The sequence below is a fragment of the Sebastes umbrosus genome, chromosome 14, assembly GCF_015220745.1.
Source record: "Sebastes umbrosus isolate fSebUmb1 chromosome 14, fSebUmb1.pri, whole genome shotgun sequence".
Lineage (NCBI taxonomy): Eukaryota > Metazoa > Chordata > Actinopteri > Perciformes > Sebastidae > Sebastes > Sebastes umbrosus.
This window is the reverse complement of record NC_051282.1, coordinates 26,120,717-26,145,062: the sequence shown is the minus strand read 5'-3', so window position 1 is coordinate 26,145,062 and position 24,346 is coordinate 26,120,717. Positions and strand designations below refer to the sequence as shown.

The window sequence follows — 24,346 nt, the reverse complement described above, 5'->3', positions numbered from 1 at the left end:
CTACTTAGGTTTAGGAAAAGATTGTGGTTTGGGTTTAAATAACCGGAAGTGCTGTAACTTAAGTACAGAAGTTACATGACAAAAACTAATTAGTTAGGTTTAGGGAAAGATCGCAGTTTGGGTTTAAATACAGTAACTCCAGAAGTGCTGTAACTTAAGTATGGAAGATACGTGACAAAAACTACTTAGTTAGGTTTAGGAAAAGATAGTGGTTTGGGTTAAAATAACCGTAAGTGCTGTAACTTAAGTATGGAAGTTACATGACAAAAATTACTTCGTTAACTTTAGGAAAAGATAGTGGTTTGGGTTAAAATAACTTCGGAAGTGCTGTTATTTAAGTACGGAAGTTACATGACAAAAACTACTTAGATAGCTTTAAGAAAAGATCGTGGTTTGGGTTTAAATAACACCCAAACAGCTGTAACTTAAGTACGGAAGAAACGTGACAAAAACTACTTAGTTAGGTTAAGGGAAAGATCGTGGTTTGGGTTTAAATAACATCCGAAGTGCTGTAACTGAAGTACGGAAGTTACATGACAAAAACTACTTCGTTAACTTTAGGAAAAGATCGTGGTTTGGGTTAAAATAACTCTGGAAGTGCCGTAACTTAAGTACGGAAGTTACGTGACAAATAAATCAACTTTGACTTTGAATTGTTGTTTCACACGGGACGCGAACACAGCTCTCCTGGACGAAAGTCCTTTGTTTTACCATCCACCTCGACCTCCTCCCTGCGCGGTATTTGCTGCTCTTTATACTTCTCGGTTCACATTTACGTGGATTACTACAAATTGATTTCGTGCTGACCTTCATGAAAAAAAAATTTAATTTTGTGTCTATACACAAATCAATATGTTAAATGTCGTGAGTATTTCATGAACTGCAGTGCGACTGGGTTGATTGTTGACTGACATGAAAATGTATTTGCATATGCCGAATATATTAATACACAGAAGATCCTCACACACACACACCCACACACACACACTGTATACCTGATGATCCCACAGCAGACTATGCCGCCCTGGCTATAAACGGGCTGCTGTTAAGGACTGCTGCTTTTAGCCAGGATCGTGTGTCATCATAACACATATAAAAGGGTTTGATTTTACTGTACATGAGTTTAGATTAATTGAGCTTGTCAGTGTTAGGTTGACTCGTGGTCGGTGGTGCTTGTTTGGGGGCCTTCCTACAGCACGGCCGGGGTTCTTTCTTTAGTTTTCTCCTCCTCTTGTCGCCGCATGGCCTGGATCACAGCAATCTCTTTGGCCTCTTTCTTCTGGTTCCTTGCCTCGAATAGCAACCTGAATCAAAACAAGGAAATTGGAAAAAGTTTCAATCGAATCTATTACCTATTAAAGAGGACCTATTATGCTCATTTACAGGTTCATACATGTAGTTTGGGTTTCTACTAGAACATGTTTACATGCTTTAATGTTCAAATAACGCTTTATTTTTCTCATATCGGCTGTGCTGCAGCACCTCTTTTCACCCTTTGTCTGAAATGCTCTGTTTAAGCTCCTCCCCCTACGAAAAGCCCCAGTCTGCTCTAATTGGTCAGCTGGACCACTCTCTCGTGATTATTTAACCAAAGCAAACTCTACGGACTCTGCTAGAGCTCCGCTCTAACTAGCTTTGTTTGATGGCGTGTCAAACTAGCCGCTAGGCAGGTATTATGCAAATGTGTTACTTGGTGACATCACCACGTTACGGACTTCAAGCGAGGCGTTTCAGGCAGTTCAGGAGCCGTGTTTCTGCAGGGCAGAGTAACTCCCTTTGGCATGGACTTTGAGCTTTGTAACTTTGCAGACCTTTTACATTCACAAAAAGCTATATAACATGTGAGCTGCTTAAAGACACGAGCTGAGAGGCTCGCCGACGCTCGCCGATGCCTCGCAGACACATTCCAGACATCTAGCATGCTAAATATCTGGACCTGTCGGGGTCTCCGGGCACGAGCTACAGCCAATGAGAGCGCGAAACACGGGTTGAAGGGAAACCTGGGGGCGGAGGGGTCACCTGTAACAATAGGAACTTACTATATACGCTGCATTTGAAACACGGAGCAAAATTGTTGTTGCACCTAGAGGAATAAATAGTAAAAAAGAGTGTGGAAACAGGCTATTTTGTAAACACGTGCCAACAACAACATCAGCAATGTGTCTCACGTCCTTTACCGTATTTCTCGCATGTGTTTTTGTGACAAAGCGTAGTTTGGAGACCTCATCGGAGATTCCTTCAGGTGAAAGATCTTGTAGTGTGTGACCCCCCGTCGCCGGTCAGTCGTGTGATGTGAAAACCACAACGATTTAAAGACTCCCAATTACAAGACACCAAGTTGTGTAGTGTGAACAGTACAGCGATCTGACGACTTTGACAAGTTGTGTAGTGTGAACTAGGCTTAAAGGAAAGGGAAAAAGCACAATAGCTTAATAGGTCCTCTTTAAAGCAGTAAACAAACTATGTCCCATGTATTTAGACTTAGAAAAATACTGTTTTGCCCCGTGGATAGGCTATAAAATTGGCTATTTCTGTCCCAAAGCCTTTTTTACCTGTTTTTAATTATCCTCTGCACAATGGCGTCCGTAGTGAGGCTGTTCCCGCTGTCAACGGTACGCAGGATTGCTTTCCTCCTCGGCTCCTGGATGTGGAGAAAACATTGGCAAATGAATGTGATTCATCATTCCTGCACATTACCGTAGTTCTTTTTTAAAAGTTCATTTTCATTTTGGAAAAGCATTCATTTCACATAGTATCAGTATTACTGCAAGTACATTCACATATAGTAGCATTGTGCACACTTTTACAGCCTTGCACTAGATTTATTTATTTATTTGACCATGCGAAGCTCTGACCTTAAATATTACAAAAAATAAAATAAAAAAATAAAGAGTGAGCTGTTAAAATGCAATAAAATAATATAAATCACATTATATTCTCACTCATTAACTGTATTCTGGATTACCGTATTTCATAGAAGTGTTTTTAAAAAAGCTGTTGTGTGTTTAAAGTCTTACAGCATAAGGGTCGGATCCATCCTTGTCAGGATATATTTCGGTTTTTCCATGGCATACAAGATCCACCTGAGGACGAAAGAGATGTGCTACTTTATTCATTTTTAATCACAGAGAAGCTTATTATCTAGTGGTGAGAGATAATTGTATTGCCTGTACTTACCTTGAAATGGTCCAGCAAATCTTTTGTGACTGCAAACGGTGCACCAATCACCACTTCTGACACATACTGTGAAAAAAAAACACAAATCAGAAATTAATCGCGCACAAAATGAATTGTAGAAGGAAAAGAAGAAGAAGCCTGCTTGTCTGCAATGTTGTTTTATGTATGTATAAATGTCACTACTGCCTTTTCCAACATTTAATGTTTCTGTTTTCATGTATTTTAGGAAGACTTTTGTAACACCTTGTCCAGGGACTACAGATGAAAAGTAGCCTTTTGGCTAATTCTGGCATTTTTGATACCATATGTATTTATTAATTTGCACTGTCCCTTCTCAAATAAACTAAACTAAACTAAAGAAGAGCAAGAAAAACCTACTCGACAAGCCAGGACGCTGAGCGTTCTCTCGTGGACATTCATGATGGGGTAGTTTTTCCCTTTGTAGCGGTTCACCTCCTGAAAAATATGAACAAAGAGGACATGTAAAGTAAAGAGTCAACACGCAGGGAGAAAGTAAATGTCTCACACAGGTGGAAAAAGAGCACAAGGAGACTCACCTGATCGAAGTGCAACCCCACTATAATGTATGGCTTTTCTGCGAGCTTATGTACTGCTTCCAGGAAGTCCACATGGCCGATGTCTGACAGGAGACTAGTCAAGGCGTTTCAGAACAGCTCGCTATTTTATAGCAGCTCACAAAATTATGAATAATTCTGACAGTAAATGGCAGTTACAGGTAATAATTTTTTTTTTTATTATATTATATTATAAAAATGTTCTTAATTAATGTTTTATTTCAATTATGTACATTTTTTTGTTAATAATTTCCAATGCATATGAAACTAGAAGACCTGAGGAATCCATTGGTACCAACCATGTTATATTAGCTGGTCGGGAAGATTGCTAAATAACGCTACAAATTTTGGTGAGGAAAAACTGGCATGGCGATTTTCAAAGGGGTCCCTTGACCTCTGACCTCAAGATATGTGAATGAAAATTGACTATTTATCTACCCCTGTACATCCCCTGTCCCCCCGACCCTAACCTTCTAAAAACTAAGACAATTTGATCACAAAAAAGAACCTGTACATGTTTTCTGATTAACAAGTTTTATGTTTTCATCCATGTTTTCAGTGAGGCTCTAAAAGGATACGGAAGAGGTCAAAGGCTCCCACCACATAGATGATCGTGTCTCCGGGTTGAGGCTCCTGGCCCGAGGCAAACTGGATGATCTTCTGTGAAGTCTGCAGGAACTGAGACACTCCTGTCCAGGGACTGTGGCCCTTCTGACCATGCGACCCACGTAATCCAGAAACAGGCACGGTGAGTACAAACGGTGGAGCAGTAAGACAGATGTTCTCCAGCATAGATACAGCAGCACCACTGGAGCATCAGAACGCTGCATCATCGCCATCTAGTGGTGTGACGTCACCTTTTCTAACTCAAAGCACATTTATTCAACCCTCGCCAAATTCACAGCATTACCCTGCCGGTCTTCAATGTTCAAATGTGAAGAGACCCTCTACTGCTTTCACACTATTTAAATCCCCAGCATGGTGACTCTGAGTTACTCTCCCCGTTCCAGGAACAGAAGTGGCATTCACTGTTTCACTGGCGAGGCCTGCAACTTGATTATAAAGTGGGTCCACAGTAAAGGCCTTTGTTTAACAATGGTTGACATCTGGCCCACATAACAACGTTTAACTACTTGAATGACAAAAACAGTTAAAGAAGAGAAAGCTAAAGAAACAATAAGAATTTGGTTTTAAACATCCGCCAATTAAGTTTGATAGTAAGCTGAGGATTTTATACTGACCACCAGGTGATGAGCTAAAATAAGATGTAAATTGGTACCTACCTTTCCAAAGTTGTCCGTGTGCTGTTGATAGTCTGAACTATCCTAAGGAAAAGAGGGGATTGAATTAGGGGCGAAGCCGGATCTAGCTCTTTTGGTGCCCTAGGCAAAATTTGGGTTTGGTGCCCGCTGGCGGCACCGCTCTAGAGTTAGGGTTGGGGTTCAACCCCCCAGAACCCTAACCCTAGCCCCGTAAACCACAACACACATCATCATCGTAATAGTGTTGGCTTAAAAGTAGTCAGTTTCACGACAACAAGAGTTACAGAGGTGAAAAGTGTATTTCTTTCTTTCTTTCTTTCTTTCTTTCTTTCTTTATTTGTTCATATGTTAACTCAATGCAGAAAATGAGGAAGGGCGCCCACCGGCATTTTTCTTTCTTGAAGGTGGCGCCTTAGGCGACCGCCTACATGGCCTATGCCTTAAGCCCCAGACACACCAAGCCGACATCAATGATCTAACGGCAACGAAGGCCACCAGTTGCGTCGCCTCACGTCGCCTCTGTCTCGGGCAAAAAGTTGCATTTGAACACACCGCAAAGATGACAGCCGATGGCCAACTACCACGTACGTTCTGCACCTGCGTGAGAGGAAATAACTCTCCACACCAGCTGGCGGTGGTAGTCTATATTCGTCATTCAAAAATGGAAACCAGAAGACAGAGGACAGCGGATATACAAGCCGTTGTTATGATACGTACATGAAACAAAGCGGCGTCTGCCGACCATTTTCACACCACTCTCACTCACCACTTAGCTTCATTCAACATGGCCATGTGGCTGTGAAAATATCCGTGTATTTGAACGATCAGATGGGATGAAGGTGAAAAATTAAAAAGAGCTTTATGGGTTTTTCCTCTTGACTTTACTCGTTGGTTTGCTTTCCTCACTTCCGTTTCTCTTCTCGTGCACTGATTCGTTTAAGCTCAACCGCCAATCAGAGTGATTTCTCTCACCGACGGGCGCCGCCGCCGATTCACCATGCTGAATTGGCCGAAAAAACTCCATCAAGAGCTGACGGTGCGGGGCACACCGAAAAACTAAGCCACTAAGCGCTCACTGACGGTCTCAACCTGTCCGTCGGCTTGGTGTGTCAGGACCTTTAAGCCGGCCCTGATTAGGTGAGTGCTGCTGTGTACTGAGGGAATATTAAAGAGAGAATAAAACTGTACTCACAATGTTGCTGTGATGTGCTTTGGTCATCAGTAGCATCCTACCAACAAGATCTGTGGTTGAAACTCCCTGGGTTCTCTTACACTCCCTGGAACAACATTATATTATACTATTAACCTCAGAGACACACACACACATCATCTCATCCCGTCTATTATTATCATCTTCTTCTATTAACTCACCTGTACCGCCCTGACTTCTTCACCTCTTCATATGTGTCTTTCCCATCCACTGTTAGTGTGATATCATCTGAAACAACAGCATACCAAAGTTATGATAGTTTTGAATTTTCAATAAATTTTTATCTTTTTCGTATGCTAGATTTAGTTTTTCAGAAAAGTTTAGTTTTAGTTTTTATATATTTAGCAGGGCTGTCAATCGATTAAAATATTTAATCATGATGAATTGCAAATTATTCTCACATTTTTTATCTGTTCAAAATGTACCTTAAAGGGAGATTTTTCAAGTATTTAATACTCTTATCAACATGGGAGTGGGCAATTATGCTGCTTTATGCAAATGTAGGTATATATCTATTATTGGAAATCAATTAAAAACACAAAACAATGACAAATATTGTCCAGAAACCCTCACAGGTACTGCATTTAGCATACAAAAATATGCTCAAATCATAACATGGCAAACTGAAGCCAAACGGGCAACAACAGCTGTCAGTGTGTCAGTGTGCTGACTTGACCATGACTTGCCCCAAACTGCATGTGATTATCATAAAGTGGGCATGTCTGTAAAGGGGAGACTCGTCGGTACCCATAGAACCCATTTTCATTCACATATCTTGAGGTCAGAGGTCAAGGGACCCCTTTGAAAATGGTTATGCCAGTTTTTCCTCGCCAAAATGTACCGTAAATTTGGAGCGTTATTTAACCTCCTTTGCGATAAGCTAGTATGTACAACCTCCGAAAGATCGATTGTGTTAACTGATTTGTGTTAACGCGTTATTATCTCGCATTAACTTTGACAGCCCTACTAATAACATTAAACTTAGAGCTGATCAGCATTGTTAATTTATCTGTGTGTCTAAATAAGGACACCAGGTGGTGATTATATACTGTACCTCCGTGCACACAGAAGTCACAGTTGTACTTGTCGAGGGTCTGGAGGGTTGTGACGTAAGGCGCTCCTTCCACGACCTCGTCCACCCACTTTATGGCCCGCACCATCTTGTATCTTTCTGCCTGTGTGAAGACAGGCGGGCCCTTGTGCTTCGCAATCTCACCTTGAAAACAGAACATGAAACGATATTGTTGAAACACACAAATAAGCTTTAGAGATTACCAGAACGGAGAGATCTCCATTTGCGTGACATTCTGATAAACTGTTTTTATAGTGACTGAACGCAGCACCGCCTTCGTCATTGAGATATTTTATCATCACGTCAGCAGAGGGGAAGATTGCCGATATCTGTGTCATTCTGGGTTATCGTAATGTCAGAATGAGCCCAGTGTGCCATAGGAGGGCGAGGCAAAATCGCTGAGTCGCTGCTCTACTGTCACAACAACCCCTCTAAAGTGTATATGGCACAGCTGGTGTCTGCCTGGTAATGATAAACAGAGGCTCCCCAGACCCAGCAGCTCCAGGCTCAATTATTCATGGTGAAGGAAGGATGTAGTATCAGAAATGGATGATGAAAAAGAGTCAGGTACAGATGAGTCAGAGTGTTTCAACTGTAGAAATATTCTAGGTGTGGGAGGGACAATAAATCAATGAGCTTACTGTCTGTGTGTACTCCAACGATGAGGTAATCTCCCATGGCCTTGGCCTGCCGCAGCTGGTTGGAGTGGCCATAATGAACCATGTCATAGCTGGGAGGATAAGAACATAAGAATTTACACAAAAGTTACATTATAAGAGCTTTAGGAAAGGATTGTTAACATTATATTATAGTTTAATTTATCCATATTTAACCCTCAGAGACCAGCGATCCCGACTGACTTTACTGTCTTTCAGAGGCTCTCGTACGTTCAGTGTTAGGGCTAGAGTGGAGACTCATGTATCATATAAAACTAGAAAACCTAAGGAATCCATGCTACCATGTCGGGAAGGAAGCTAAATAATGCAAAGTTGGGCTAAATGTTAGCGAGGAAAACCTGTCATGGCAATTTTCAAAGGGGTCTACACTAATAAACACTAATGTTTAAAATGTGCTGGGGATTTTTGACAGACAATACGAGAAAAATTATGTTTTTTGAACATTAAAGCATGCAAACAAGTTCTAATATAAACCCAAAATACCCAAAGTATGAACCTGGAAATGAGCATTATATGTCCCCTTTAAAACTCTTGGTTGGAAAATCAAACAAAGGACAAAGGATTTTTTTGAATTACAGTGATAAGATTTGGCGGCCGCTCTTTCATCATAATTAAAACGCGTTGCACAGCTCTTCTTCTCCAGTACACCGTGCTTTACTCACACAAGATAGTCAAAAATGTCTGATGAATAAAGAATGGTGTACTGGATTAGAGTTGTGTGGTAATGTTGAAGCTCGCACTGTTCTCAAAGTTAGAAATGGACGGTCTCTCTTTAACACTCAGATGTCTGAGTGTTCTTGAATGCACCACCAACATGATGTTTTTGCAACTTGCAGCAACCTTGACAAAAAAGAAAGTTGATTAAAATGAAATAAATGAAGGAAGGAGGAGGTGAGAGATCAAAAGATCTAGAAACTACCATTATAATCCTTTAATATTTACAGTTTTTCTGGTAGTATCGGCCCACCGGTCTAATCATGTGATATGCTAGATATCTGATCAAAGTCTAAACATAAAAAAGTCAAAAGCACAGTGTGTCTCTCCCCTCCCACTTCACTCCTCCCAGGCTATGATACCATCTGTAGATAATTAGATTAGACGCAAATTGGAGACTGAGATTGTAACATGGTAATCTAGCATAGTAATAGAGAACAGATGGGCATTAGCCTTTCCATCACTATTACTACTCCTGCCAACAGCTGACATCAGTCTGAGCATTTCTCTCTCTGCTCCACTTGGAACGTGATATTACGCATAAAAACAGAGAAGCTCTGACTGATGCAGGTGTCACTGAAGATGCATCAAGGAACTAATCACAGAGTCATTTAGCTGCAGTAGAGACTGTAACCATCAGCAATTCCTTGACAGCGATTAACTTGTAGAATCACAATAATGACAACATAATTGATGGCTGTAGTGGGAAAAAAACAAACACGAAAATTGGCATCTGTGTCCTCTTTAGTACATTAAATTACACGTCAGCTCTCTCAGGGGTCAGGTGCAAAGCAGCGCTATGAATAGCATCCTCAAAAAATCAATAAGAAAACAGATGAGAGCTGCCGGAGCTGCAGCATGAACACAGACACAACAGTAACAGGATCCCATGTTGTTCTCAGCCCCGGGCTTTATGCTAATGAAAGACAGCATCTGTGCCCTACTGCGGTGTCACTATACACAGCCTGTTTATGCTGTAATACAAAAATTACCAGACTGTAGAGCTCGTCTTGTGTGATTCAGATGTACTTCGGCTAAATGTGAAAAAAAGAGGCTTGTTGTCGAGGAAAGCAAGGTTCTCTGAGTCTCGTGCTGTCAATCTCTTGAAATGGGACCCACGTGTGCCGGCTCTGAGGCCAGAAGAATGTAGTTAAGTTCATTAGGAGGTGTGTGTGAATAGGGGAGGAAAACTCAGAGACCAAGTTACATAAGACCATGGAGGCTGCTTTTATAGGGGGTGTTACACTTGCTGGACGGCCAACATGTGTTACCGTAGTCCTGTTCTATTTTTTAACAGGGATGGATCATGACCGCGGGGTGGTGAAATATTAATTAGCGGAGCCTGTTAGCGGACACCCAAACAGCACCTCTCTGGAATAAAACCAGACAGACGTGTGTGGACACAGTGATGGAAAACAATGGGACACACGTGTAGGAAATACCAGTGAAGGGAGTACAAATATTCAGATTTTTGGTCAAGGTGGGAATCACCAGAGGCCCCACGATACGATATTATCACAATACTTAAGTCACGAAATGATCTTATTGCGATTTTGCGATATGATGAGTATTGCAATAAGACAAATTATAATTAGGGCTGTCAAAGTTATCGTGATAATAACACATTAACGCAAATTCAATTTAACGCCACTAATGTCTTTAACGCAATCAATCTTTCAGAGGTTGTAGGGCTCAGTTTTAGAGCTAGAGTGAAGATTCAGGTATCATATGAAACTAGGAAAACCTAATGAATCCACTGGTACCAACCATGTCATACTAGCTTGGTGACATGTGAGCCCTCTTAAAAGCGTCAAGGTGAGGTGACTGAAATATTAGTGAACTGACTGAGAGCACCTGAGATGACACTAAGACCTTCAACTCCACCGAGTTCAGTCCATGAAACTTGTTCAGTGTGTTCAGCATCATTAGACTGGTCTGTCACATGAAGAACAGCTGTTTGGCTGTCATGTTATTAACAGGGAGAACACTGCATTACAACTCCACTCATTTCTTTAACACATTAACACAACTTGCAATTTTTAGGTTGTAGGGCTCAGGTTTAAAGCTAGAGTGAATATTCAGGTATCATATGAAACTATAAAACCTAATGAATCCATTGGTACCAATGTATTGTCACACCAGCTTGTCGCAAAGGAGGCTAAATAACGCTCCAAACTTGTGCTAAATTTTGGCGAGGAAAAACTGGCATGAACATTTTCAGAGGGGTCCCTTGACCTCTGACCTCAAGATATGTGAATGAAAATGGGTTCTATGGGTACCCACGAGTCTCCCCTTTACAGACATGCCCACTTTATGATAATAACATGCAGTTTGGGGCAAGTCATAGTCAAGTCAGCACACTGACAGCTGTTGTTGCCTGTTGGGTTTGAGTTTGCCATGTTATGATTTGATCACTGAGGCTTTAAATAGCACGTTCATAGTCCTGTAGGGATACACTACCGCAGCAGAAATACAGTGGAAGTGGACTTTTGCACTCTTCCTTGATGATGCATCACTGACAAATGATCTTTAACCCCCATCGCCTCTTTTCAGGATGACAAATAAGTGCAGAGAAGAAGGGGCAGAGTTAAAGATGTCTCAACAGATGAAGTGACTGTGACTCTTTCCTTGGAATTTTTCCTCTCATACCGCTGACATGTCAGTAAGAGCGTGGCGGTGTCCAGCAGGGCTTCAGGGGAAACAATGTGCTCAGTGACGGACACGGCTGCACGGCTGTACGAGCTGCAGCGGCCGTAGCAGGTGTGGGCCGGAGGGGTTAGAGGGGGTTAATGACATGAGCTCTGTTGACATTGGTTCTCTTTGCGTGCTCAGCCCACCGGTTAATATTCTGGCATCCCAAATATTCTGCTACATTCCACCAAACCGTGGATAGACAGCCACACCTAAATGGCAGGAATTTTAGAGAAAGCCACCATAATCCTGGCCTTCATACACAGAAATTCAAAACATTTATTATCCCGCTGCACCGTGGAGCCGGACTGTGTCCACCGAGGCATGGTGTTTCTCCCAGAGGAGGCATCTCAAAGGTACAATGGGGCCGCAGCTAACGATTAATTTCATTATCCATTAATAGTTTGAAAAGAGATTATAGTTTGAAACAGCGAATGGTCTTCAAATAGCTTGTTTTAGGGCTGCCCCCTCTTAGTCGACTAAGATTTCTTTAGTCAATTAGTCGTTTTTTTTAGCTTTTGTCATGCTGACTGTCTTATTTCCAGAAACTTATGAGCACATCTCTGATAAACACAAGATCTAAAGTGGTGCTTTTGTGTGATTCTTTGAGGAGAAACTCTTAGTTGACTAAGAATTTCTTTGGTCAAGCTTATTTTATAGCTTTTTTTATTCAACCAAAACCCAAACATAGTCAGTTTGCTATCACTTATGGCAACGAAATGCATCTAAACACCTCACAGCTGAGAAGCTGGAACCAGTGAATAATGTCTCAAATGATGAATCAATTGTCAAAATAGTTGGCAAGAAATTTTCTGTTGATTGATTTATCAATCAATCAATCAATCAATCAATCAGGGGTGAAAAGACTTTTTGTTTACAGCAATGTCCCGTTTCATTTTTTTCTTGTCTTCATTGTACTTCCAAATGAAAACTGTTCACACTAAGGTAAAGAGTATAGAAGCAAAGAGGTGAAACTCCGGTGCTTTTTTCACAACAGCCGCTAGATGCCGCTGCAGTAGCGTTGCCGCCATTTTGGACTGTTTTCAGTCAACGAGTCTTTGGCCATGGTTGTATAAAGAGACGTCTGTAAATCAGAGGATCATTTTTTTCGAGGTAAACAAACTTCCCAGGACAAACACTTAAATAGCCCTCATGTCCTAAAAGTTTTCAAATTCACTAATAGCCAAATTCAGAGTTATTTTCCTCGGCATAATGACCGTGCATCAGACCGTTCATGTGACATATCTGGTTCTGCCGGTTTCCTGCTAGCTATATGCGGCTGTATTAATCGATATATTGGCTGTAATTCATCACTTTTACTATCTTATAATACACCCATGGGCTGTATGCTGTAAGCTTGTAACGTGGTGGATGTATTAATGTCTCCCAAAACAACTGTTCCCAAACAACCGGCTATCGGCCAGTAGCTAGTAGTGCTAGTAGCATGACATAAACAGAATTTAATGTAGTTGAAGTCTATTTACTAAAAAGTTTGAGATTGCTCTCAAAATCTGTGTGCTGGATTTTTCTAACTTCTATTTATGTCCATCGCTCACTTTATGCTCCTCTGGGAAGTAAGTAAATAGTTATAATAGTATACATATTTATAATATTTTTATTGATCAACACAGGACATTTTGGTAGAGATGTTAAAATTGTGACAATAGAATGGAAATAATTTAGTTTTACTTTTGTACGGTATTTTGTAGTCGGACGTTGTACTGGCGTCGGGTAGACGCTTTCAGTCCAAATGGTGGAGACGTACATCTACTGCTGGGCGCCGACGTTGCAATGGAACGAACTAACTTGACATCCATTGTTTTGAGGTGTCTAAGTCTCTCTGCATGGTTAGATACCAGTATGCCTATACATGGAATAACACTGTCTGCTTTTTCTAGTTTATGTGAAATAACCCTTTAAAAGTCACTATGTGATCGTTATCTACTTAACATTTTGTCATGTGAAACTCAGATTTAGACGTTAGCCAGTGTGTTGGTCTAATATGTTGTTCTATTGAGCAAAGAAGTACTTGATCCTCTACAGCTGAGCCCTCTTAAAAGTGTCAAGGTGAGGTGAAATATTAGTGCACTGACTGAGAGCACCATACATTTGGCTGTCAGGTTATTAACAGGGAGAACACTGCATTGTTTTGATTTGTTATGTTATGATTTGAGCATTTTTTTAATGCTAAATGCAGTACCTGTGAGGGTTTCTGGACAATATCTGTCATTGTTTTGTGTTGTTAATTGATTTCCAATAATAAATATATACATACATTTGCATAAAGCAGCATTTTTGTCCACTGCCATGCTGATAAGAGAATTAAATACTTGATAAATCAGGGTTAATTGTATCTAAATGCAGTTGAAATTGAAGGAGTATATCAAACAAAATTCCTGGGAGTATAGATTATAGATCAGAAACTTTGTTGGAAGCCACATAAAGAATACATCAAATGGAAATTATCCAAATCCATCGCTATTCTTTACAAAACAAAGGATCTGTCGAATAAGAAGTGTTTGTATATATTGTATAGCTCACTTATAATGCCATATATATGTAGTATGGTGTTGAGGTTTGGGGAAATGTATATAAAACAAATATAGGCCCCTTTAATTAAACTCCAGAAAAGAGCTATTAGAATAATACATACAGCTTCTTACTGTGAAACTACAAATCCATTATTCATAAAGTCAGGTATCTTTAAATTGTTGGATATTGTGCATGTAAAGACATTAGAAATACTTTCCCGGGTTAGGAATAAAAGCCTTCCTGTTAGTATTCAAAACAAATTTAAATTAAGAGAAGGATATTATAATTTAAGAGGGTTGAGTATTTTTGAAACAGGTAAAGTGAGAACCGATGTAAAATATAGATGTGTCTCAGTTTTGGGAGTCAAATTATGTAACGAGCTTAGTGATGAGTGGAAATTTTGTAGCTCTCTGCTGAGCTTCAAAAAAGCCTTAAAATGTAAAATAATTAAGGATTACAGTGTAATATGATTAAAATGTGAAATAAGTAAGGATTACAATTTAATGCTGGTATTCTGGGTTCTCTTATGGATTGTAAAGGATAGGCACAAAATAAGCCTTGGGGCTTCGGCCTATTCGTTTTTCGGTCATTGATTTTATGAATGTAGTTGTGTGAAATGGATACAGCGTTGGTTTGTATTCACAAAGATTGACCGAAATAAAACTCTACATTCATTCATTCATTCAAGATATGTGAATGAAAATGGGTTCTATGGGTACCCACGAGTCTCCAATTTTACAGACATGCCCACTTTATGATAATCACATGCAGATTGGGGCAAGTCATAGTGTGCTGTTAAATCTATCTAGAGTTTTGAGCATATTTTTTATGCTAAATGCAGTACCTGTGAGGGTCTCTGGACAACATTTGTCATTGTTTTGTGTTGTTAATTGATTTCCTATAATAAAATATATACATACATTTGCATAAAGCAGCATTTTTGTCCATTCCCATGTTGATAAGAGTATTAAATACTTGACAAACCTCCCATTAAGATACATTTTGAACAGATAAAAAATGTGTGATTAATCGCGATTAAATATTCTAATCGATTGACATCCCTAATTTATATATCAGTCAAAAAAGTATGATAGGCTATTAGCTCGTAGTTATGATAAATTGCAGCAATAAAGATAAAAATATATCACATGCAGTTTGGGACATGTCATAGTCAAGTCAGCACACTGACACACTGACAGCTGTTGTTGCCTGTTGGTATTCAGTTTGCCATGTTATTTGAGCATATATGTTTATGCTAAATGCAGTACCTGTGAGGGTTTCTGGACAATATTTGTCATTGTTTTGTGTTGTTAATTAATTTCCAATAATAACAAATATATATACATTTGCATTAAGCAGCATATTTGCCCTCTCCCATGATGATAAGAGTATTAAATACTTGACAAATCTCTCTTTAAGGTACATTTTGATCAGATAAAAAATGTGATTGCAATTGCAATATATTTAGATTTATTACCTTTTATTCAACTGCAAATTATGCAGTTAGTCAACATCTGTTTTATCTAATAAGACACAGTTCCCACTCTGCTCATCTCAGAGTTTTCATTCACATATCTTGAAGTCAGAGGTCAAGAGACACCTTTGAAAATGGCAATGCCAGTTTTTACTCTCCAACAAACAGCCCTATTTTATATATTAGTCAAAAAGGTATGATAGGCTATTACAGCAGTAAAGATCAATATGATGTTATTATGTAATAATGTGTCTACTGGGGAGGTAAACTGGGACCAGGATGCCCCAGTAGGAAAAGTAATGTCCTTGGAATTACAGTGGTTATGCATCTGGCTATTGATTATACTCTCATGGTAGAATATATACAAGAGAATATTCAATTAAAAGTTTATAAGTGTATAGGCCTTGTGATGTGTCTGGAGAATGAAGCAGCAGCAGTCCTGTGAGAGCTGAGTAACCTGCAGCAGTAATAATGTAGAGGGAAAGTAATGCCCTTGGAATTACAGTGTCTGGCTATTGATGATACTCTCATGGTAGAATATATACAAGAGAATATTCAATTAAAAGTTGAGTGTATAGGCCTTCTGATGTGTCTGGAGAATGAAGCAGCAGCAGTCCTGTGAGAGCTGAGTAACCTGCAGCAGCAGCACCATCAGCAGCAGGCCTGTCCAGTGCTGCTGATGGTGATGGTAGGTGACATTCATTCAATGCTCGATGCAAGAACAATGTTGTAGCATCCTCATCATCCTCATCAATCATCCGGTAAAGTTGACTCACCAGCCGTCGCACCACACCCGGATCCTCCTCCTCCTCCTGTCCGGACTGCAGGCTGCAGATCCTGGGCTCGTCCCTGCTGCGTCTTTCATTCCTCCGGCTGCAGTGTTCGTGTTCACTTGGTGATGGTGATGTCCGTTCTTGATCATGATGGAGCTGCTGAGTGATCACACTTTAAACTGTAAGAGTGACTCCCCCCCCCCAGGGTGGAGATGCTGTCAGTGAAGTGTGTGTCCTGTTTCAGTTGCAGGACAGCCGGTTAGTGTTTCAGCAGCAGCAGTAGGAGCAGTAGGAGCTCCAGCAGCAGCAGCAGCAGCAGCAGTAGGAGCTCCGGTGCGTCAACGCCTCCTCTACCGGCGACGCAACGACGCACGACGCGCTCTACGTCAAGTCCGCCAATAAAAGCAGATACTGCAGGATGCAAAGGAAGCACTGCACATAAAACTCTCTGCAACACATCTTTATGTGCACTGGTTTTATTTTGAAGAGCACAAACCTGAAGATGTGTGTGCATTAATGCGCACTTGACTCAGGTTGCTTGGATCGTACGATGGAGTGAGTGCATGTTGTTACATAATCACGTAAAAGCGTTTTTTCCCTCTGTCATGTGACAATATATCTTGAATCCCACAGAAATAATAGAAGGCGATCTGCCAAAACCTAGTGACTGTGATGACGTGAGAAAATGTGGCCTGGACGTTCAATTCAAGTTGTCCCTGTAAAATAATAATAGATAAGATGTTTCTTTTTTTTTATCATTAATGTTTTTAAACATGCTCCAGCTAAATAACACAAATAATCAGTGGTGGAGACATTCTTCTTTTGTGCTATCAATAATAATGATGTAGTAATGTGACAATGATGAAGATAACATTAAAGGTCTTATTGATGACATATTTATGTAGACAAATATTTAAAAATAATAATAATAATAATACACCCACAGAACTTTTAGAAAGCTGCTGAATAAAAGTATTGCTTTTCCTAAAAGTTACATATAATTATTATTATAATGATACTATAATAATATGATCATATAGTATATATATATATATATATATATATATATATATATATTTCCTTTCATCATTAAAGTATTTAAACATGCTCCAGCTAAATAAATAAAATAATTATTAGTGTTGGAGATATTCTTCTTTTTGTGCTTCTGGGAAAAGTATCAATAATAATGATATATTAATGTGACAATGATGAAGATAACATTAAAGGTCTTATTGATGACATATTTATGTAGACAAATATTTAAAAATAATAATAATAATAATAATACACCCACAGAACTTTTCGAAAGCTGCTGAATAAAAGTATTGCTTTTCCTAAAAGTTACATATAATTATTATTATAATGATACTATAATAATATGATCATATAGTATATATATATATATATATATATATATATATATATATATTTCCTTTCATCATTAAAGTATTTAAACATGCTCCAGCTAAATAAATAAAATAATTATTAGTGTTGGAGATATTCTTCTTTTTGTGCTTCTGGGAAAAGTATCAATAATAATGATATATTAATGTGACAATGATGAAGATAACATTAAAGGTCTTATTGATAACATTTTTATGTAGACAAATATATATATATATATAAAGATAATACACCCACAGAGCTTTTAGAAATTTGCTGAATAAAAGTATCGCTTTTCCTAAAAGTAAAATAAAAAAAACATATTATAAACATATTATAATGATATAATAATAATATGATCATGAAGATAACATTAAAGGTCTTATTGATAACATTTTTATGTAGACAAATATTTAAAAAAAAAAAAAAATATATATATATATATATATACAGTATATACTGTATATATATATATGAATAATAATTTAAATTTGTTTAAAATAAGTTAAAGGTAAAAAAAATACAAACTGTAACACATAGGCCAAAAGAAGCACTGGCCATAGTTACATTATAGCTGAATGTATTCATTTAGCATGCATAAAAATATATCAAATATTTATTAAAATATTATTGCAAATTTTTGATGACTTTCGAAATCACAAACAAGAAGAAAATAACTTTACACTGACTTATTTTCAGGTACATCTACTATATTTCCTTTTATCATTAAAGTATTTAAACATGCTCTGCTAAATAATAATAATGATATATTAATATGATGATGATGAAGATAACATTAAATGTCTTATTGATAAAAGTTTTATGCATACAATTACAAAACACTAAAACCTTCAACTCCACCGAGTTCAGTCCATGAAACCTGTTCAGTGTGTTCAGCATCATTAGACTGGTCTGTCAGATGAAGAACAGCTGTTTGGCTGTCATGTTATTAACAGGGAGAACACTGCATTGTTTTAGTTGGACACTGAATATTCCCAAAGAAGATCAAAATATATTGGTTTTATATATAAGTCAAAAAAGTATGATAGGCTAGTAGTTATGATAAATTGCAGCGATAAAGATCAATATAAATCTGTCCTGATGTTATCATGTAATAATTAGGGCTTACGCGTTATCGCATTAATGCAAATTTGCTTTAACACCACTAATTTCTTTAAACTTGTGATTTTTAGGTCGTAGCGGGCTCAGTTTTAAAGCTAAATTTTGGCGAGAAAAGAATGGCCATTTTCAAAGGGGTCCCTTGACCTCTGACCTATGTATATATATGTATAAATATATAATATATATGTGAAAGATATTTTCTTCTATATAGAAGAAATTATCTTTATACTGACTTATTTTCAGGGACATCTACAATCATTGTGCAACCCAACAGCCCTGCAGTAAATCTTTATCTTAGTAAAGTTGTAAAGTAAAGGTTAAATTTTTGTTGACATTCTTATCAGTGTTTACTGTGTTCATTCCACACAAAGATAATTCAGTCATGTGTTGTATTATAAGTGAAAGGTGTGTGTGTGTGTAATCGTCCGATACAACATCACCAATCACGAGTCGAATCAATGCCTCGCTCACACGGTGTCAACGAACACAAACATTGCTCTTATTAGTTTGCATTAGATTGTGTTTCTAGTGTTATAGCATGAATTATTGACACGCCCTGGACTATAATAAGAATACAATGTGTCACTTTGGGTAATATTTCCAAGTTTCAAACTTCAACAAGTGGGATGAAATGAATTACTTTTCTATTACAGATGTGCACTAGAGGGGAAATCCTTCAGTGAGGAGCGTGTGGCGTCATCTTGTGGAAACACCATACACACACACAAAACAAAGTCTTTACACAGAAGTTCCAGCAGAGGGAAACCCAGACCCATATATTGCATTTAGGCTGGGGCAAGGTTAACTCCTCACAAGCAGTCATATTTAACATCCTGGTCTCTCCAGTTGTCTGGAGTCTTTTACTCGGCTTTTATCTTGTTTTTTCTTATCGCTGGGATGGCAACAAAATATCATGGTGTTTAATATGAGAACTACATTTTTATGTGATTCAAACACACCTCTCGCCCGGTGCAGCATCTCCTATAAAACAGGCCTGTCCTCTGCCATGGTGACATTTGCAGAGCGGAGGAGCCCCATGCCAAGCTTTGGCAGGGTTTAGACGTGCTAAATGAACGGCCTCGCTGATGGGGATGGCAACATTAATTGTACAGCGGGGCTTGTGGTCTGAGAACTGGGGCAGGCACCTGCTGCAGAAGTGGGTGAAGATGAAGAATGCTGTCCTAGATTGCCCACCAGCTCACCTTAAACCCAACCCGCCAAATTAATCAACTCTTCAGAGGCCATCCGGTTGTCTGGGGCAGGCATCAAGAGGAGGGAGAGGAGCCTTGTTTTAAGGCACAGGTCACACAAGACCTGTAGGAGCCTCTTCAATTTAAGTAGGAGGGAGAACAATACCGCGCTGCAACGCTGCAGAGGCGCTGGGGTTTTAGACTCGCCCTGCAGGATGGAGTGGTAGGATGTAGCTCGTCTTCAGCCATCTGTCTCTTTGTCTCCGCGTGTTCTCTCATGAGATGTGCTGGGGTTGAAACGCTGCTGAGGAGGGTGATGTTTGATGAGGTGCGCTGAGACAGAGGAGGGGTTGGGGGGGTTTAGGAGGCCCACAGGGAGCACAGATGACTAACTCACTACTCCTCCTAATCTAGGACAAGCACACCTAGACATCCTTCATGACTCTAATGTTTTACTCGTGTCGGGCCAAAAATATGTCCACCGAGGTTAGCCAAAGTGGGTCGCCCAGCGGCTTTTTTTGGATCACAGAAAAAGAAATCGTGCCATCTAAATGATCGCTGTCTTCTAAAAAACCCACCCTGGACGGCGAAGAGCCTTCCCCGCCAGTTTATTTTTACAAGTATCAAACTGGGTCAATGACGCCACAGAATATGACAAAAACCCCATTTCATCGGTGTTTAAGAGCCTCCAAAGACAGAAAAAATCCTTTTTCAAAACATTTTATTGGTCTTATAGAAAATAAAGTAAGCTGTATCAACAAACATACAATATATACATCAATAACTTAGACACCTCAGAGAATCACGTTTAAATCCACAGTTGTTACTGTATATATGAATACATAGTACTTATCTACAGATTGCAAAAAGTACAATAATTTAATTTATAAATAGTTACAATTAACTATCGTCTGTTTTCATACAAAGTACTGCAATATTTTATTACAACCCATACAGAAAAATAATAAAAATAACAAAAAAAAACATAATTAACTGTGTGTTAACTCGCTTTAGTCAGATTTTTCTAACCTTTGAAACACAGACCCACTCCATGGAGAAACCTGCACAGTCGACTGTTTTCAAAGCATAATTTCATGGAAAAATGTCTTGAGAGCTATTAAATTCAACTGCCACACAAGTGCTGTTATTTATCCTCTCTAACATGTTGCTTGTAAAAAAACAAAACAAAGAAAAAAAAAAGCCAGAACCAATTAAAAATTAAATCTGCAGAACAAATTACAGTGTTAAGATCAATTTCAAATACACACTCGACACGTAATGAGAACAGAAATGCTGTGGGTGATGCTACAGCAAACGACGAGCATTAATGACTGGTGTAGCAGCAGAGGAACCTCAAACGTACAAAACACGCACGCACGCACACACGCATACTAAAAAGAAAAGAAAATATTGCAAGTGGCCCTTGTGACAGAATCTATCGTAGCATCCTTTTCACTCAGTGCACAACACATTTATATAATAATAATAATAGCAATATCTTTCAGTCAGATATCCCGAGTCCAATTCATGGAAATTCAGAGTAATTATTGAGTAAGGCTTGAGTGCAACTGTCCCATGATTCCTTTAAAAACACCGTACAGCTTTAACATGTTAGCTACTATAAACAAGGGCCAATTGCTCGTCCATTCAGGGCTTCAAAATAAAAAAACACATTTTTTTTTTTTACAAAAAAACCTACAAAACAGCAAGAATTATGAAATAACAGACCATAGTCACTTTGACAATATTGATTACTCTTACATCTACTCTTTCACACCTTTTTCCACTGAGTTGCATATTAAGGGTCACTTTTTCACAATGGTCATTAATACCTACTGTAGCTACATACTATACACCTGTATGTGTGAGAGAGAGAGAGAGATAGAGAGAGAGAGAGAGAGAGAGAGAGTTGTCGTCTCTAGCGGAGATTGAGAGATTGGTCGACGGTGCCGCTTGAACACCTCAAAAGACACTTGACACGAAAAAAGATTCACTCCACAAGACTGCCACAGCAATAAGGACGCCAACATCGATACTGGGCTATGTCAAGAGTCAGATATATTATATTTTTCCCACAGTTAACCAGTCAATGTAGATAGCTAAGCATGTTGAGGATAGGATGCTTGCACACAGACAGTATAACCAGCACCCGGGTGTTGCTGAGGCGTAGTTCTGGGATTAAAACCTCGCCCGACACTATAAGACATTCTGACCAGCAGGAGAGTGAGATCCGGATGAAGTGCATTCTGTTAATGTCATTACTTTCACCTTGGAGGTGTGAAACTGCTCCACTGTTAAACTCCTTTTTTTTTTTTAGAGGATCAGCTAGGAGAGTGATGCGACACTTGGCACAGAAGGAGCGCTGCTGGCAGCAGTTGTTGTTGATTGTAATTCTACGTGGTCTTGCTGTGTCTCTTTCTGAGTGTGGATTGAAGCCCTTTTATGACATGCTTATTATTAAAAAAAAAAAAAAGAAGAAGAAGAAGAAGAAGGAGAAAGAAATGAACAGAGCTGCCATCCCTGCTTCTCATCTAGAATGGTTTGTTCATTTTTAGAGTGACCTGTTTTGTCCTGAGCAAAACAAGCAGGAGCTTAGTGCATACAAAACCCGAACCCAGCCGAAACCCCTACCGCTTTTAATCTGACAATCTGAAGACCAGTGGGCAAATTTACACGAGTGATGCTGCGCCATTTGGCGGTTACCCTTCAAGTTCATTGATGCAATCTTATCGCTATAGTATTGAGAAAGTTTCTCAACAACATTTGGAGGGGAAAAAAACAGTTAACTTCGTATTTCTTAGACTGTTTTCAGGCAATTAAAGAGGCGTTATCGGTCGCTGTTAGCACCATAGATTTGGGTCAATAGGGTCACTAGGAGGTTTTATCATCTATTCACATGGTAGATCACCAAAAGACGGAATAAAAGAACATGGCAGCGACCTCTATCAACCGTAGGTGCTGGAAATTAGACAGCATGAAACTCCATATGTGGTGGAGGTCTCGAGCAGATGGGACATAAAACACTGGGGATTCGCAACCAACGTGTTGTCTCAGTGTTCACAAGCATTAAGTTACACTTTCACGTTTGAAACGTAGTTATTTTAAGCCAAATCACAATGTTTTCCCAATACTTAACAAAGTATTTTTGTTGCCTAAACCTAAAGAAGCTGTTTTGTTTGAGTTCAAAACTTAATGTTTCTTACAGTTATACAAACTGTTAGAACTAGGACTGTCAAAGTTAACGTGATAATGCGCTAACGAAAATTTGTTTTAACGGCACTAATTTCTTTAACGCATTAACGCAAATGATCCTTCAGAGGTTGGTATAGATTTTAAAGCTAGAGTGAAAACACTGGTATCATATAAAACTAGAAAATCAAAGGAATCCATTGTTACCAATCATGTCATACTGGCTTGTCTTGAAGGAGGCTAAATAACACTCCAAATTTACGCTAAATATTGGCAAGGAAAAACTGGCATGGACATTTTCAAAGGGGTTCCTTGACCTCTGACCTCAAGATATATGAATGAAAATGGGTTCTATGGGTACCCATGAGCATATTTTTTTATGCTAAATGCAGTACCTGTGAGGGTTTCTGGACAATATTTGTCATTGTTTTGTGTTGTTAATTGATTTCCGATAATAAATATATACATATATTTGCATAAAGCAGCATATTTGTCCACTCCCAAGTTGATAAGAGTATTAAATACTTGACAAATCTGCCTTTGAGGTACATTTTGAACAGATAAAATGTGTGATTAGTTTGAGATTAATCCCAATTAACTATGAACAATCAAGCGATTAAATATTTTAATCGATTGACAGCCCTAGTTAGAACATGTTGCTTTTAAGTTTCGCTTTCACTTTTACAACGTAGTAGGTTTAGTAGAACCCTACTGACCCACATCTACGGTGCTTATAAAGGCTGATAACGCCTATTTAAAGGCCTCATAACAGTCGAATCGGGTGCATTTCAAGGGGTTATTAATTTCTGGTTCCAATTCAAACCAATTAAGTGGTCGGAATGGATACGACAATGAAATCTTCCCAACAATGAAGTCATTCACTTTCAGGTTACAGAGGATGTGTTTAGAGGGCATCCAGCACCAGGTGCAACCATGATTCAGTATCACTTTAAGCTTCAGGTAAAAGTCACTAATGCCATTTCACCCAATTCTGTCTCACATGGCTCAACGTGGTAAACTCTTCATGACAATATGATTTGTAACTAACACCAAGGAAGCGGAGGATATCACAGATGCCAATACGCACAAAGACAATTGACCTTGTTTACACCACCTAGTTTAGCTCTACAGATTTGTTTTAAATAGCACAGCATTGACATCTATACAGTGAACGACACTGCCAACTTGTCACTTACACGTCACGTCACGCGCTACCCCACAGTACGCGCCTAGTCACTAGAAAAAAGCTATCAGACTTCAATAGTAAGCCACTTTCGGTACAATTGCAAAAAAGATGTCACAGGA

General features: G+C 39.0%; 1 protein-coding gene across 3 annotated transcripts; it reads right to left on the bottom strand.

Moving 5' to 3' along the window:
- Nucleotides 1-823: 823 nt before the first annotated feature.
- Nucleotides 824-16,525, bottom strand: LOC119502570 (ethanolamine-phosphate cytidylyltransferase-like). Of its 3 annotated transcripts, XR_005210101.1 has the most exons (14): nt 16,161-16,525; nt 7,938-8,026; nt 7,279-7,440; nt 6,386-6,452; nt 6,207-6,291; nt 5,036-5,077; nt 4,331-4,463; nt 3,735-3,817; nt 3,556-3,633; nt 3,178-3,243; nt 3,018-3,083; nt 2,553-2,641; nt 2,178-2,400; nt 824-1,304 (listed from the first exon to the last, which is right to left on the bottom strand). XR_005210101.1 is itself a non-coding variant. In XM_037793636.1 (13 exons), the coding sequence occupies exons 1-13, from the start codon at nt 16,304-16,306 to the stop codon at nt 1,190-1,192; spliced, it is 1,293 nt and encodes a 430-aa protein (XP_037649564.1). In that variant the 5' UTR covers nt 16,307-16,524; the 3' UTR covers nt 824-1,189. The 3 variants fall into 3 exon arrangements, 2 of the variants coding, with proteins under 2 accessions (XP_037649564.1, XP_037649562.1); XM_037793636.1 differs by lacking the exon at nt 2,178-2,400 and having other exon boundaries at nt 4,331-4,535; nt 16,161-16,524; XM_037793634.1 differs by lacking the exon at nt 2,178-2,400 and having other exon boundaries at nt 16,161-16,516.
- Nucleotides 16,526-24,346: the final 7,821 nt, after the last annotated feature.